The sequence below is a fragment of the Chaetodon trifascialis genome, chromosome 20 (assembly GCF_039877785.1).
Source record: "Chaetodon trifascialis isolate fChaTrf1 chromosome 20, fChaTrf1.hap1, whole genome shotgun sequence".
NCBI lineage: Eukaryota > Metazoa > Chordata > Actinopteri > Chaetodontiformes > Chaetodontidae > Chaetodon > Chaetodon trifascialis.
The window spans coordinates 11314905-11330674 of record NC_092075.1 but is presented as its reverse complement, the minus strand read 5'-3'; the positions used below and the strand labels follow the sequence as shown (position 1 = coordinate 11330674).

General features: G+C 42.7%; 1 protein-coding gene across 1 annotated transcript; it reads right to left on the bottom strand.

Moving 5' to 3' along the window:
* Nucleotides 1-8288: 8288 nt before the first annotated feature.
* mpx (myeloid-specific peroxidase) lies at nucleotides 8289-14646 on the bottom strand. Its single transcript, XM_070988727.1, has 14 exons — nucleotides 14601-14646; nucleotides 14398-14463; nucleotides 14213-14300; nucleotides 13865-14040; nucleotides 13501-13633; nucleotides 12899-13025; nucleotides 12601-12807; nucleotides 12146-12509; nucleotides 11535-11695; nucleotides 11171-11429; nucleotides 10917-11087; nucleotides 10582-10819; nucleotides 10082-10290; nucleotides 8289-8879 (listed from the first exon to the last, which is right to left on the bottom strand). Exons 2-14 carry the CDS (start codon nucleotides 14459-14461, stop codon nucleotides 8416-8418), a joined length of 2661 nt encoding a protein of 886 aa, XP_070844828.1. The 5' UTR covers nucleotides 14462-14463; nucleotides 14601-14646; the 3' UTR covers nucleotides 8289-8415.
* Nucleotides 14647-15770: the final 1124 nt, after the last annotated feature.

Sequence of the window (15770 nt, the reverse complement as noted above, 5' to 3'; positions counted from 1 at the left end):
ATGCAAACTTACTCGTGAAATCCATCCTACGAAGTTATAATAGAACTTGAATAATTTGACCCATTGCCTGGAAACTACTATTTATTTTCTATATTGTCATTTTTTCTTTCTCTGCCAGATCAACAAAATGTCATGATAAATACCTTTTCCCTTCACTGTTGGATGAATTCCCAACCAAATTGCAACACAGTCTGCCAGGAGTCTCTACACTCCACTTTCTCATAGGAGGCAGAAACCTAAACATGACTCTTTGATGGCCATGCAGCTTTTGCAGATTTTTTTTTTTTTTTTTTTTTCTGGGAAACCATCTCCCACAAACCCCCTCCACCCCAGCCGCGCCTCAGTCCTGTCTGTGCTGGATCTTTGCTGACAACGTGAAAGCCTCATCACATGCTTCTCACAGTAATCGTCTTTCAGGTCATAATTAGTCTATTCTGAGCAATAAACAAAATGAGGCTGTGCTGATACTTGATATCTGCATTACTGCGTCTGGTTGCAGGCTGGTGACCACCACACTCCTCCGCTGATAAATCTAAGTCATTTGCTGCAGCCCAGTCAAATCACGGCCCTGCTGTTAACACCAGAGGTATAATGCATAGCTTTGGAGACTTGATCCAAGGTATTCATTTTCTTTCTGTTTAGCAAACCAGGAAATTCTTTCTAACAACTACACAACTGACCACAGGATAGATGCTGCCAAACCACAGCAAAGGCGTCACAAGGAATTTACAGTTTCTCAAATCACAAAGTTTTATGAGAGCTATTGACTTCAAAGCAAAAATTACACATGGAGAATTTGGACAACCAATTTTGAGCCATTATGGATCAGGAAAAACCGAGCAGTGCAGAGGCAACAAATAATACACTTCACAGGTTTGATTCAAAATGGAGCTAAAGAAAGAAGAAAAATGAAATGAATCAGCAAAGGCTTTTTCTAACATGAACAGGAATGTGACAGGTGCAGGATCAAAGAGCCTGTGTGGTCTAATCACACATCAATTAGTGTCCCATATCCCGACACTAGGGGGCAGGTGACTGCAATTAATACTGGAGTGCTGCATGCCATTGTCTTATCAGTTCCTATGAGGGGGACTGTGGTCTTACCTTAGACAAACTTTACACTCTTATCTTATTTCTTCAGATTTTGTTGGTCTGTAAATGAACTAGTCTCTGGAATCACATACTGGCAAAGCACAGAAAGTGGTTGCTGGTGGCAGCTATAGAAACATTGCATGGAGTCAAGTGGCTGTCACTGACCAGGAACATGGGGAAAAATGTATGTAATATCCTCTATATTGTGGGTGGGGTGGGGGTTTTTTTGTTGGTAAAACTTAATTTATCCGGACTTGTAACACTGAGAACGATGCCTTCTTTTTCAGGAATGTCCTGATCGTACTCACACAGTTACCCACATTTCCACCTGGAAACTACCTCCTACAAATCAAATCTGGTGTTATTGCCACATACAATCATACACACGGTGGAATTTGATCTCTGTGTTTAATCCATCCCAGCAGTGAGAACAGTGGGCAGCCACCGTGTGCCTGGGGATCAACTCCAGCTCTAAGCCAGTGCCTTGATTAAGGGCACTGACAAGAGGTATAATCTATAGGTATATTTTTGATGCAAACATACAAACTCCGGACAGAAAGACCCTGCCCCAGCCGAGAATCAAAACCAAAACTTTCTAGCCGTGAGGCAACAATAACCACTGATGGCCTGAACTGTTGGATACACTGAGCAGACATCGGAGCTGCAGGAGGTTTGGGGTGTTTGTGAATGGCCGGTAGGTTGGATTTAGTGGCATCTAGTGGTGAGGTTGCAGACTGAAATCAAATAAATACCTGTCACTTAACCATTTCCTTGTGTGTAGCCAAATATTTTGTGGCCTCAAATCTTGCAAAATATGTGAAAGAGACTCTCTAGAGCTACTGTAGAAACAAGGCAGTGCAACATGGAAGAGGACCTGTTCCCTCTGTAGATATGAAAAACTCGTTCTATGGTAATGAAAGCACTGATTCTTATTTTCAGGCAATTATTCACTAATGAAAATGAACTTATGAATATCATATTCCATTTCTGTCATATTCTGCCAATGGATCCCGCTAAGTCTTACACACAGGTCCGTCAATGAGTAAGACCCTTCACTTCCAGCAGCTCCAGTGTTGCTGAACAAACAATTTTCTCCCAGTGGTTTTAATGGGGGAAGATCAAGTGTTAGTTTTTCACCTTTGCTGCTGAAATTTGACTTGTCAGTTCTACAAATGAACTGGCGGCCATCTGGTCACAAGACTGCTTCTCTAAGATTCCAAGCAATAGTTCAACATTTTGGGAAGACTTAGACAAGAATCTTGACACCAGCTTAGCTTAGCTTAGCTTAGCTTAGCACAATGATTGGAAATGGAAACAGTTTGGCTGCCTATGTCCAATGTAATAACACAAGTTGTCACTTTGGATTTTGTACTGATTCAACAAACAAGATATAAGACAAGAACCAAGCAGCCTGTGACCCTGTTTCCAGTCTTTGTGTTGAGAAGTCTCCACAGGATTCTGATAGGATCTGCCTGATTCTCTGTCGTTCCTGTGTCTGACTCCCTACTTGGTTTGATCTGATTTGTGATCTCGATCAGCGTCCATCAATAAAAAGACTAGCTGCTTATTCTCTGCTGGGCAGAGCAGAGAGCGACTTGGGGTGCTTCTGAAAAGCGCCATTGCGTGCCCGGTAGAATAAAATGATCTGCTCCTGCTGATCATTTTAGAACGTGTCATTGCTGTGCCCAGGAGAATTTGGTGGTAACTTTCCAAAACCAGCGATCTGACAACGACTCTGACTTCACACAGTGACTGGCCGGCCGTGCGGAGGTGAAGGAGCTCTCTTTTTTTTATTTCTTCACACAACTACTCCAAAAGTGAGGGTGTGATTGTCAGATCACTTTTCGCATTTGCAAAGAAATGCAACACCATCAATGCCTTTAAGTGGGCGCCATTATCCTCATTTGAACAATTATTGCGTCTCACCTCTCTCTGTAATGACAGGCTTTGCTCCAACTTTGAACGAGGTTGTTCAGAACAGCTTTAAACAGGTCTAGAAAAGATGTTTTCGCAATTAACCTTTTTACTATGAGTGACAGTATCTCGCAAGTATAGTTTTCTCCCAAAGTTGGAACACCTTTTGTTGTTTCATGTGAGAGACGACTAGCTGCGCTGTTGTTTCGTTGCACCTCCAACTGGTTTGAAGAAGGGCGAGACTAAATTGGAAAAGGTGGTGTCACAGCACTCCTGTGCATCAATCACAAGAACCCACAAAGCAGAGCCCCACTCACAAAAACACTGAGTGGTCAAAAACCTTACAGGGTGCCTTTCACTTTGATTGGTGCATTTCAGCAATGCATATTTATTGTTGTTGAGAAATACTTCAGATGAAACCAAGTTTTCAGGAGCTTTAAAAAGAGTATGATGGTGCTTTTTAAATTAACTTGAACATTTAGGATTCCAGTGAAAATCCTTTCCGCCCAAACAGTAGCCGAGAAAGAGTTCAACAATTAAGAGCAGACCAAAAATAGTTAATGGTCTGAGAATAGGTCTTTCTAATGGTAGAGTACATGGATTAAATCATGCTGTAAATTACAGTTAAACCAGTTGTATTGTTTTTGGATCTCAGAGGGCACACATCATCTCACAGTCACGTGAGGTTACGTTTCAGCTTGTGTAAGCTGTGAGGGTGAATCAGAGCCAACTGGAGTTATATGAGCTTCTGAAAACGAATCCTCCCTTCAGACTTATATGAGACGTTCAGGAGTGAAGATAAGTAGGAAATGTTTGATACAGAAACAGGATGAGGATGCCAAAGGCTCGTTAATCCAGAGACACTAGAAGATGCTTTAGTGAAACCGAGAAGTTGTGAGGATTAAGAGGTGAAAAGATGAGAATAAAAGGTTTTTCAACTCCTAAAAAAGTCTTTGTAAACTGAATCAGAGCAACATCAGCAGTGAATCTGTCTGCTCTTTTGAGTTTCCTGTTTTGTCTCCAGAGATGCCCTCTAGCAGCTTTATTCATTCAACTGTAAGGGGTTTGGTTTCAGTATAAAACAGCTGTAGATGCACTTTTTTAACCAGTATGTGATTGTGTTTTTGCTTTGAGGATGACTAACATACACTCCTGCGAGTCTGCATACCAACAGTTCCTCCAGAGAGTGAAAAATATGCGCTCCAGTGTTGCCTCCTTTCTCTTCACTGGAAAACCAGACAGACAGTCAGAACCAGCTGTACTGGGTCACTGATGTTTTTTGCTCGTAATTCATTGAACTTTCTCCAATGCAGAGTCCTTTTTCTCTCCAGCGAGGGCAGCACAGTGTTCCCTCACACAGCTCTGAGACACATCTGTAAGGAATTAGCTGTGTTCTTTTGTCCACGTTGCTGGAATTCACCCCCATTCCTGATTTTCTGGGCACTCGGTGGAGCTAAAAGAATTTGAAAAAATCCACGTCTGAGTTGGAGAATGAGGTGGGAAAATAGTGACAAGGTTTCCTGCATGAAACTCATCATCGTGTAAAGAGGAAAAAAAAAGATCTCCATCCTTTCATGATGCTAAATTTACCTTAAAACCAACACCAATTACTCAGTGCCATCACTGACTCAACATCTGGCAGACATTTAGCATTGCACTTGAGAGGTGAAGCCTACTTCTCAGCACTTAAAGCAGGCAGTGTCTAGATTTAAGGCAGACATAGATATGTTATTATACATGCTTTGATGCATGTAACCCATCACAGCCATGACATAAACCCCATGTCGCTGCAGCTTTGGTGGCTCTGTTTTCTCAAGTAAATCTACTAAAAACCGGGAATATCAGTTTGAGAAAATATGTATTGTTTTCTCCAGTTTGGATTTTTTTTCTCCCCAATTTGCTTTTAATAATTGATTTTTATGTCATCATCATGATCTCATCACAGTAAAACAGAACCACACACATGTCTCAGTGCATCCATGGCAAGGCAAGACTCTTCTATCACATCCCTCGACTTAAACCCCACAAGTTCTATCCCACAGCACATCTGCTTCTGTTGCAGTTTTTACACTCTGAGATGTACGCTCTTTCATTTCCTTCTAGTCGTGGGTATTCCCTCCACCCATTTGCAAAACTCAAATAAGGCCAGATTCAGTTCAGCTAAAAACTCGACGACAAAAACAGACAATTCAAATATTTTCTCCTCTTTCATAAATACTGGGTTTCCATTACTCTTGGAGCACCAAGTTAGGGCTTGCACCACACACACACACACACACACACACACACACACACACACACACACACACACACACACACACTCAGGCACAAACACACACTGTCTAGTGGACTACGTGGCACTCTGCACATGCACTATAGACCCTCTAACCAGGAGGAGGAGCACTTTGTCAGGACAAGACCCAGAAAACTTTACATTGTCCGATGATTCACGCAGAGGTTCTTTATCTTTTCACTCCCAGTATCTCCTCTCATCCCACAGCCACAGAAATGTGGGGAGAAATTCCAGTCAGCGATTTATTTGCCCCTCTTTGACTTGCGATGCACTATTAATTATTTACAGCAGTGATTTATGTATCTCTCTATTTGCCAAGACAATAACAGAATAAAGTGTGGGAACAACATAAATTACTGTACAAGTCAGCGATGTTTGGTGGAAGCCTTTTAAAATGTCAAAGTTGATATGTGAAATGATGTGATTTTCAGTCACGAACTGATTTCTCTGGCCACGGCGGAAATGAGCTGTGAACATGCTGACAAATTATCACCATTTAAAGGAATAGTTTGAAGTATTGGCTTTCTTGGTGGAGAGTTAGATGAGAAGATTGAAAAGCACTGTCACGTGTGTCCATTAAATATGAATCTATAACCAGCAGCCAGTTGCCTTAGACTGGATGACTGTTAGCAGGGGGAAACGACTAGCCTGCCTCACCAATCAGCACCCCTAAAACTAACAAATTAGCACATTATGTCTCATCACACACTTTCTGGAGTCTCAGTGCCAAGAAAACGGTCCACATAACACCCTGTAAAAACGGTTCACACTTTACTGGTGAAGTTTTTGTTTGGTAGTGAACTTGAGAGGTGCTGGTGCTTTGAGATGTGCCAGGTTATGTTAGCTTTGGAGAAAGCCAGGCTACCTGTTTCCTGTCTTTGTGCTAAGCTAAGCTAACCATGCACACTTGAGAGTGACAGCAAACATGGGATCTAACTATGTGCCAGAAAGCAAATAAGGAATTTTCTTAAAATGTCAAACATTTGCTTAAAGACATGAGCTCAGTGTCACCCCTCCACAAGAATGTCCTGAGTTTAAACCTCAGGCTCGAACCTTCCTGCATAAGGTTTGCATGTTTCTTTCTGACTTCACCTCCGTTTCCTCTGGACGCCTTTTGCAGTGTGAACACGTGCAGCCCAGGTGGGCCAGAGAATATACAATAAACTAACCACAGGTGTAAATGTTAGTGTGCTAGTTTGTCTATCCTTCCCCCACACTACATGGTGGGTTGGTTCCAGCCTCCAGTGACCCTCTGGTGACCTTAATATGGTTAAAATGGGGAAGACAAATGAAGGAATGAATGTTTGTTAGCCAGGAAGCTTGGAGGAAGCTTGCTTAAGAATGAGTCGAAGAGATGAAAATGGGACAACGGTGACATTCAAGGCCTAGCTGTCAAAATGAGCGTTTACTCACTGCAAGAATAGTTCATTCATCCCGTTTAAAAAGGAACAATGGCTCCACCTACAGGAGGCATTCAGTACATTTAAACTGATGTAAATATGAAAACAAAACGGGTGTAATTGTATTCACTGGGTCTTAAGACAGAGTTTGGTGCCAGGAAACAAGGTGGTGCTGGGTCTTCCACAAATGAGACATAAAAACAAGTCATGAATCATTTTGGAGACAACTATACAACATTTGCATTGCTGGTATTTTGGCCTCAGACACTGGAATGATTCTTTATCTTTTCACCACATATGTCACTACTGCTGCTTTTGTAGTCTTAGTGAGGCGATTACTTATACTTAACTGACTGAAAGACAGGTGACAACAGCTCTCCAGCTGGTTCTGTAGTCATCCATCCTCCTCATCTGGTCTGTAAACATCGCTGTCGTCAAGGAAGTCCTGGATGCCGAGTCTCAGGCTTTCTCATCGTCACTTCTTACGAGCTGACTCCCTGTAGCTGTCTTCCTTGCTCCTCTGTGTCGAGGAGCTGAGGCCTGAGGTTGAGGAAGCACACTCTTCCCACCTTTGAGAGGCTGAGGGTGGACCATCTTCACATGGTTCTACTAGCTGCCCAGGAAGCTCCTGCACATATGCTTGAGTGGCTGACAGTCAACTGCTGAGGAACAGCAACAGGAATGGCAATTCAAACAATTCCAGTAAAAGTAAGAAAAAATACAATCTACACATATACTTACTACAACTGTACAGCACATATCAATGAGCCATCAGCACACGAAGCCCTTTGAACAGTAATATCAAATACTGTGCAATTGTTGGTGAAGAAACACAGTCACAGGCTCACTGTGACGCAAACAAATTGGACACATTTTTCTCATGAGTTCAAAACATGAATATGAATATCGGACTTACATTCGGCAAGGGGCACGAAACACAACTCAGAACGGATGATAATGTTGCTGTTTGAACAGATGAGATAGTGGAGAGTAAAAACATGCAACTTTTACAATATGTGACAACAAGGAAACTATTTGCATTTGGGTTCAATTTGCAGTTGAAACCTGTTTTCACATGGGTACAAAGTAATTTCTAATGGTCTATTAAACGTGCCGTGTTGCTGATTCTAAGTTTGTTCTTGTCCATAATGAAACACACAGCATTTTTAGTGTTTGGGTGTGATTTCTTTCGGTGAACACCTACGTCTTTCTTTACACGCACATGCCTGTAGCAGTGCAGAGTTGTGCAAACCATCACCATCAAAGAACACATGAACACAACAATTGCTGCGGCTCAGTTTCTTTATTTATTTAATGCAAAATAAACAGATATGAAAGTTAAAGTAAAACAAGCTTCAGAGACACAGGCATAACACACAGCATTTTCAAGGCATGCTTCAATTTTATCAGTGCATAAAATATTCATAATACTAGTAAATCCCACCATCAAAACTGGCCACTGATGAATTTTCCCACAGGCCGCATGCTGTAACAGAGTTTAATAAATGTGGTGCTGTCATAGGTGGTGTTCATTAGGCTGCTGGCTAAAACTATCAAAAATTTGTTTCTAATATTTTTAGCTTTCAATTATCAATGAGAGATACTTCATATGACCTGATTAATCAAAAGCGAAGTTCAGTGCAAAGAGATCCTACAAAAGACAGACCACTGGTGTATCAGAAAGAGGCGGCTCAGTCTGGAGAAGAAGAGTTTGTGTCAAACAGCGAAGAGCAGGTGTCCTGAGAAGAAGCTTTTGGTGCTCAGGCCGGTGGTCCCAGCGGTGGCCTCCAGCCACACTTTGTCCCCTGTCTGTAGCCGGAGCACCATGTCCCCTGATGACATTTGGCGACCTCCCAGGTAGACCTTGAAACTGCGCAGCACCAGCTTTTTGTTACACCTAAGGTCCACACTTCCTGCACTGATGAAGGACGTGCAGAGGAAGCTGAACTGATAGACACCAGGGGTGACGCATGTAAACAGGCCCGTCTTAGTGCTGTAATGGTTCTGTTCATTGTAGATCACCTGATGGAAGTGAATGATTGTCTCTGAGGATGGGTTGTACTCGCCCAGGCGGACGGAGAAGGCAGATTGTGGCTGTGAGGCATTGATGTTGAGTGCTGGTGGTCCAGGAGGTCCTCTCGGGCCAGGAGGGCCTCTCGGGCCAGGGGGTCCTAGTGGACCTGCAGAGAAACAAAAGTACAGAACACTGTAAAAACACACAGCATATTGTAAGCTTTTAATCATCATTCATTATGAACTGTCCAGAGATGGAGAAGAACTTAGCACCTTTACTGAATTGCTATACTCAAGCACACTTGTGATACTTGTACTTCACTTTAGTATTTCCTTTTTCTACTACTTTATTTTGCTCCTGGTCTGCCGCGGAGGAAGGACTTTCCAGGATGGGCATATAATTTCACCTTAAGCGTGACATGGGCATGTTGCGTGTGTTGCTGTGTTCACTGATGCATGGCATGTTGTGTGGTGATTAATAAAAGTATGGATCTTAATCTTAATCTTATACTTCTACTCTGCTACATTTAAATGGAAATATTGTACGTTTCACTCCACTAGATAGTAACTAGTTCTTTTATGTCTCTTTTATTAAGGCATCAGTAATAATATTCCTAGAATATGTGCTTCAAGTGCTTTGTTACCCTTTTAAATAATGCATTCAGAATAAAATATTACATATGACATTATATATATAAAATAATATTTTTGTAAAATTGCTGTGACTTATTACAGTGTCAAAACACATTTTATACTATTTTAACATTTTTAAGTTCTTCAAAGACATTCAACACTGTGCATAGTTTACAAAAGGCTGCACAGACACCACATACGATAACTGAATACACTACCTCGTTGTCCTCTGGGTCCACTTGGTCCTGGAGGTCCAGGGGGTCCAGGGGGTCCAGGGGGTCCTGCGGGTCCAGTTGGTCCAGTGGGTCCAGCTGATTCACATTCTGAATAAGAAGAAGATGTAGAAGTTATATTTATTTAGCCTCATAATGTAAGGAAATGTGCTTGTATTAGTAAAACAAGACTGATTTCTTCTGGAGTAAGAATCGCCTTCACCAAGATGCCAAAAAGAACAACAGGTAAAGGATCTGAATCTGCACTTTTTAAGAAAGTTGCAGCTTCATTGTGCTATTCAAATGTGACTACCACTTGTTAGTACTTAAAACCGACCTCTTTTCCACTGACTTCAAAACAGCTATCACCCGGGCCTGCAAGATCAAACACCACAGATGAAGAACGAGTTCCATTCAAGTGATTAGAGAAGAAATAAACACACCAGGTTAAACGTAGACTGAAAAATGCTGAGGGTCTCGCTCCCCCTCCCAAAGTCAAAAAGTGTGGGCCAGTGGTATTTCACCTCTGCAGGGTCTCTGCCTCCAGGCCGACAGGTTTAGCCGTCGGATGTTGGAGCAGTTGACGAGGCGATTCCTGTTTGAGAGGACGCTGAAGACGTCAGTGGGGACAGCCCTGATACCGGTGTTGTCACAGATGATCCTGGCCAGGCTGGCAGTGTTCAGAGTGGCTCTCTGACTCGGGGTGAAGACGCCCGGATTCTCGTACCACAGCCTGATTGTTTAACAAAGGAGAGTGTGAAAAGAGACTTGTTTTTGTGATTGTGTTATCGTAAAGGTGGCCAAACGCTAAGATTCAATGCATTAGTTTATCTATTCAAAACAAGATCACGTTTTTAAATCCATTATGTGTAAAATAGAATATATGACTTTTGCACCCCTGAGTGGTCATATTTGGTATTACAACACCCTCAACTCTCCAGCCCCCACAGATTCAAACAACTAAGATGACCGGGCTGAAAGAAAATCAGACTGCACGCCTCCATTATACATAAACATTACTGACCTGTCGCCCTGGCGTGTCCTCTGGAACTGAGATGCAATGAGGCAAGAGAACAGAGGCCCCACACGGCCGCCACGGACAAACGGCTCAGCCACGCCTCCCATCCAGACGTCGATGTTGTCGGGCGTGCCGTAGAGCTGCAGCATCCTGCGGGCCAGGCCGCTGTTGTTCAGGACCTGAGCGAGTTCTGCCTGGTTCCTGGGCTGAGACAGGCCACAGAACTTACGCCAGGCGTTGTAGCCTAGAGGAGCAAACAACCATTAAGCAAAAAGTGGATGAGGACAATGAAACGTTCAAGGAGAAATTGAAAAGGCTTGAAATGAGAGTGAGGGATGTACCAGGTAAGCCATGGTCACGTCCCCTCTGCATGTTGAGAGAGCCCAGGTCCAAAGCCAGGTGCTGCACAAACTGGAACAACCTCTCCCTCAGAGCATCCACCATCATGTGATCCTGAGTGTTCAGTTTAGCAGGACGGCCGATCAAACCACGGAGCAGGGGATCAATGCCATCTGGGGAAGCAAAATAAAAATTAGGGCGACAGTTCAAGGCAGAGTGACCAATAAGTTATCACGCTTCTCTCTGTGCAGCTCACCCTCAAAGACGATTCTCCAGGGGGTGAAGAAGGCCCTGTACAAGGAGACACTTGGGAACTGACGGTGCTCCCTGTAGTTTGCATCTAAACGGGCTAAATTTGGCTGGATGGCCAAGTGGGCGAAGCGGTAAGCTGCTGTCGCAAAGACGTTGGAGACGCTGGGGTCAACGTTGGGATTGTAGCCGGGGTAACGGCCGAGCTGTCTGCGCATCGCGTCGTTGCCCACAATGTGTGGCAGATAGTCCCTGAACACAAACACCTGAGAGACACAGAGAGACTTATTTTAAGTAAAAGACTGGAGTGTAGGACATATCAAATGTAAAGACAGAGGTGGGAACGCTGGCTGCCTCTCAGGTTCCGCTACCTGCGTGTAAGCTCCCATGATCTTGCGAGCCTCTTGGTAGAGGGTCTCACTGTCCCACTGTGGGTTTAGTCTCTTCAGCTCACGAGCCAGGCGGTTATGCTCACGCATAAACAGCGTGTGGAGGGATGTCAGAGCGATGTTCTCGTCCACCCGGACGTCACCTACCAGACAGAAACATAAACATCAAGGTCACATACGGACAAATGCTTGAGGATTTGTTCTTTTCCTCTTCAGATTCATACATTTGGCATCTATTATTCTTTGTTAATAAGAATTTTTTTTTTAAAGAATTTACTATAAGAAATGTAAAAGTACGATAGGAGTTATAGTTGTTGACAAATACATTATACCTAAAAGTTCCTTATAGCTGCTTACAACTACAAAATATGTTCTGAACCATTTATTAAGTGTTTATGCTTAGAAATGTTTTTCGGTTTTAGGTTTTTATCTAAAGTGTTGCCAAGGTAGTTAATTATACAGTTCTTCACAACCTGGCAACCCAAAATTCTTATTACACCTCGAATGGCTTATTGCTGATCTAAAGCATTCACAAATTATTAATGATCCATTTCTAAAGCTATCAGTTACAATGAATTTTCAAGATGACTTACCTGCAATGAAACAGGGCACCTCTTTGGCGTTCGTGTCGTTGGTGACCCTTTTGCGAGTGGCACACATGTTCACTTGGAGAGGGTGGAAGGGCAGCAGCTCGCGCCCGTTGTCTCTGAACTCTGTATTCACACGCAGCAAGCCGCCATCATTTTCAAGGTCACGAAGAAACAGGGCAAGTTTGTCCTCTGAGCCGTACACCTGGCTGAGATCCAGGAAGGCCGTCAGGGCATTGATCTGCTCTCTCTTGTTGGGCTCTCCACCGAAATTGTAAGCTGAGTATCCAGTTCCGCAAACAGGGGCTGATCTGAACGCAGGGATGCAGCTCTCCGGGCCGGACGGCAAGCGGGGGTCGCCGGGAGGAATCTGTTCGTAGGAAACGGGAGAGCAAAGGTTATGAGACAATCTTTCACTGAAAACAACATCTCAATGTTTGGGTTAGAGCTTCGACACTGACCGGGATGGGGATGCACGGCTCAGTTCGCTCGCAGCTCTCGTCACAGTTCACCCCGTTGCTGAAGGAGCGGATGCTGGGGGAGAACGGCGTGAAGGTGAGATCGTGGTCATTCCACTGCCCAAATAAGGTCACCATGTGAGTGTATAGTCCGTCGTTCACCACTCCTGCATCCGTCGTGTTTAAGATGTTGTTGGACACCTGTCGCACCTGAGAGTGGAGGAGAATTGTGCAGTTTTCATTTTTACTAAGCACTGATGTTTATTCATAGAAGTGAGTGTCTGGGATTTCAAGGTCCTACCAGCGGGAGCAAGAAGTTGTTGAATGTTTGGTTTTTGAAGCCTTTTGGTTGAGAGATGCCATCGTCGTATTCAGCGGGCAGCCAGCGGGTGAAGGGGGTGTTGGAGGATCCGAGGCGAGGGTTATTTCTAAAATCAAACAGGAGACGTCCATGTTTGGAAATGCTGCTTGAGAAATCCCAGGGAAGTGTACACATCTTCTGCGGTGTATGGCCCAAGGTGTTTAAGTCTATTTCACAATCGTATGCTCTGAACAAAAGCATTCACAGACCCTGTTTCCATTAATTCAACACAGATTACTTTTTTGAAAGAAACACTTTGCAACACATTGCTTTTTTTCCTATGCTATTGATATTGAAAAAAACTTTGGAACATGGAAATGCGCTGGTTAAGTTACATTTTTTGAGAAAAGGTATTAAGATTTTAGGTATCAATGCCAGTCCTAATAATAATAATGAACAAAATTATTATTATTATTAATAATAATAATAATAATAATAATAAGAAGAAGAAGAAGAAGAAGAAGAAGAAGAAGAAGAAGAAGAATTTGCTACTTCAATTGAAATTTAAAACACATCATATCACACTTGAATGCTTCTCTTACAGGTTGTTGCAGACGCTGGTGATGGTGCGATACACGTTCACGTTTGGTGTGGTGCGGCATTGTGGAAGACTGACTCGAGCTGAACATCCAGTTATTTCTGCAAGCTTTTTCAGGTCCTCCTCAGAAAGCAAGTCTGAAAAATGTTAAAGACACAATTCCTGGATTCACAACGTGTCTGCATGCCAGTCAGGTTTTGAAGGTGTTGTCCTTAATTACAGCTTTGAAGTGCTCCATGACGCCGACATTACAAAACAGTAGACCTTTGAAGTTCAGCCAAGACCAGGAAGAGTTGTCACAAAAACGACAAAGTGAGCACTGTGCGTGTCTGTGTGTGTTGTCTTTTTCTGTCTGCTGCATGTCTGACCTGTTGCGTTGAGTGACCGTTTGTGCACATGATGCATCCTCTCATGCAGCAGACGGAGGGTTTGTGCCATGTAGTCTGCAGATCTCACAGCTGAGCGCGTGTCACCACGAGGCTGCTTCATTAGACGAAGAGCATCGTGGGGACTTACCACGTCCCTGCGGACTCGTCTCAGACTCCTGGGGGAGAAAACAGAGTTACAGTTGTGTGAAAATTGTGGCCTTTTGTGGAGATTACAGAGTTATTGTAATGAATGGCTTGCATACCAAAAAGAGCACTTCAGTAAGCATTTATGCTGAATTTATTTGAAAGATAATCTATCTTGTGAAATAACCCACAAGATGAACTCACTCTTCTCTGGAGTATGTGTAGGCATCATCCACGAGTTTCTTTGCCTCCTCAAAACAGCTTTGAAGGAGAGTACGGCCAAGATGTTCACCTGCAAAAATCACCACATTCATCAAATTGCTCATTGAAAATTCAGGTATAAAAGGGAATTAGAAACATGTCCACAATGTGAAGGGTGTAGCCTATACCTGCTGGTTTGGAGTGAGCAGGCACCAAGCAGACACTCAGTGCAAGAAGGACGGAGAAAAGCATCTCTAAAACAAACAAACAAACAAAAGTCAGTACACAAGCTAAATTCCTTTAGTTTGTCAAAAGGCAAGCACAAAAACTATTTCTCAAGCTTCATGTCACAGAAAAAATATCTAAGAATCTCCAAAAAAAGAAGACATACCTGTGTCTATGAAGATAGCTGTGAAGGTTTCAGATGCTCTTGGAGATCAGAGTTAGTGGTGTTGAGTCAAGCATCATCGCCTTCTTTATACTGAGTGTGAGGCCCCGAGGCCTCGCCCCCTTGGGGGCTGTCCAGGTGAAGCCACAGTGAAGAGCAGTTCCTTCTTCCTTCTCTGACTGTGCTGAAGGAAATCTTTTCTTCTTATCAGTTATGGCTTCTGGTCAACTGACAGGATTGATGTTTTTACTGAAAAACTAGATAATAAATACATGATCAACAGCACAATGGATGCAACAGTGGTGATAAGGACAGTAATCATCATGGCACAGTCACCATATCATCCTGGCATTATCACTATTTGCAGTTGGCTTTTTTTTTTTTTTTATCATTTACTATGAAGCTATTTGAATAATCAATTTTCCTGTTCATTATTATAACTTTGACATCAGTGCATTTAAAAAATAGAAGTCATTTTGTCGACTTTTTGACATTTTTAAGCCTTATTTTTGAGTAAATTTGAGTCCCTTTTCATTGTATTATTTGACATAACTGGATCAAGAGTTTTCTCACTGAAAAAAAAAAAATGTTTTTTAGCACAGAATTTTCAAAGTTTTTGAGCATCTTATTCTCCAAAAAAAATTTGGACAGTTTTTCTTTTTTTCCACTTGTTTACTGATGTTGCCATGTTGTGGCTGATGGCCTTCAGTGTTACCACACAGAAACTGGTGAACTTGAGAAAGTCCCTGAAAAGAGGAAGAGCTCCACACTCACTCATTAAAGTAAGGCTGAATGAGGTAAGGAGTTCACACCAGTACTGTATGTACTAAAGGTGTTGGCCACAGAGCAATGTAGGTAAATAAGTAATAGGTTGTATTTGTGAGACGTGGTTGTGCAATGAGGAAAAGGAAAGACAGATATACGGTCAAAAACAAGTTTACCTTTAGCCTGTATGTGTCTGTTTTGGTGAGGAGCCCTGTGGTTCCTGCACGCAGAATGGCTTTTTCATAGTTCTCACGCAAAATTGTCACTGATAACAAAACAAAGAAAGGTACGAGAGAGGTCCATTAGCCTGTGAAAAGCCTGACATCAAATAAATAACGGATTATTACTGATAAAATGAATATAATGCAGTACAGATTACAGCTGCTGACTAACACACTAACACATGCA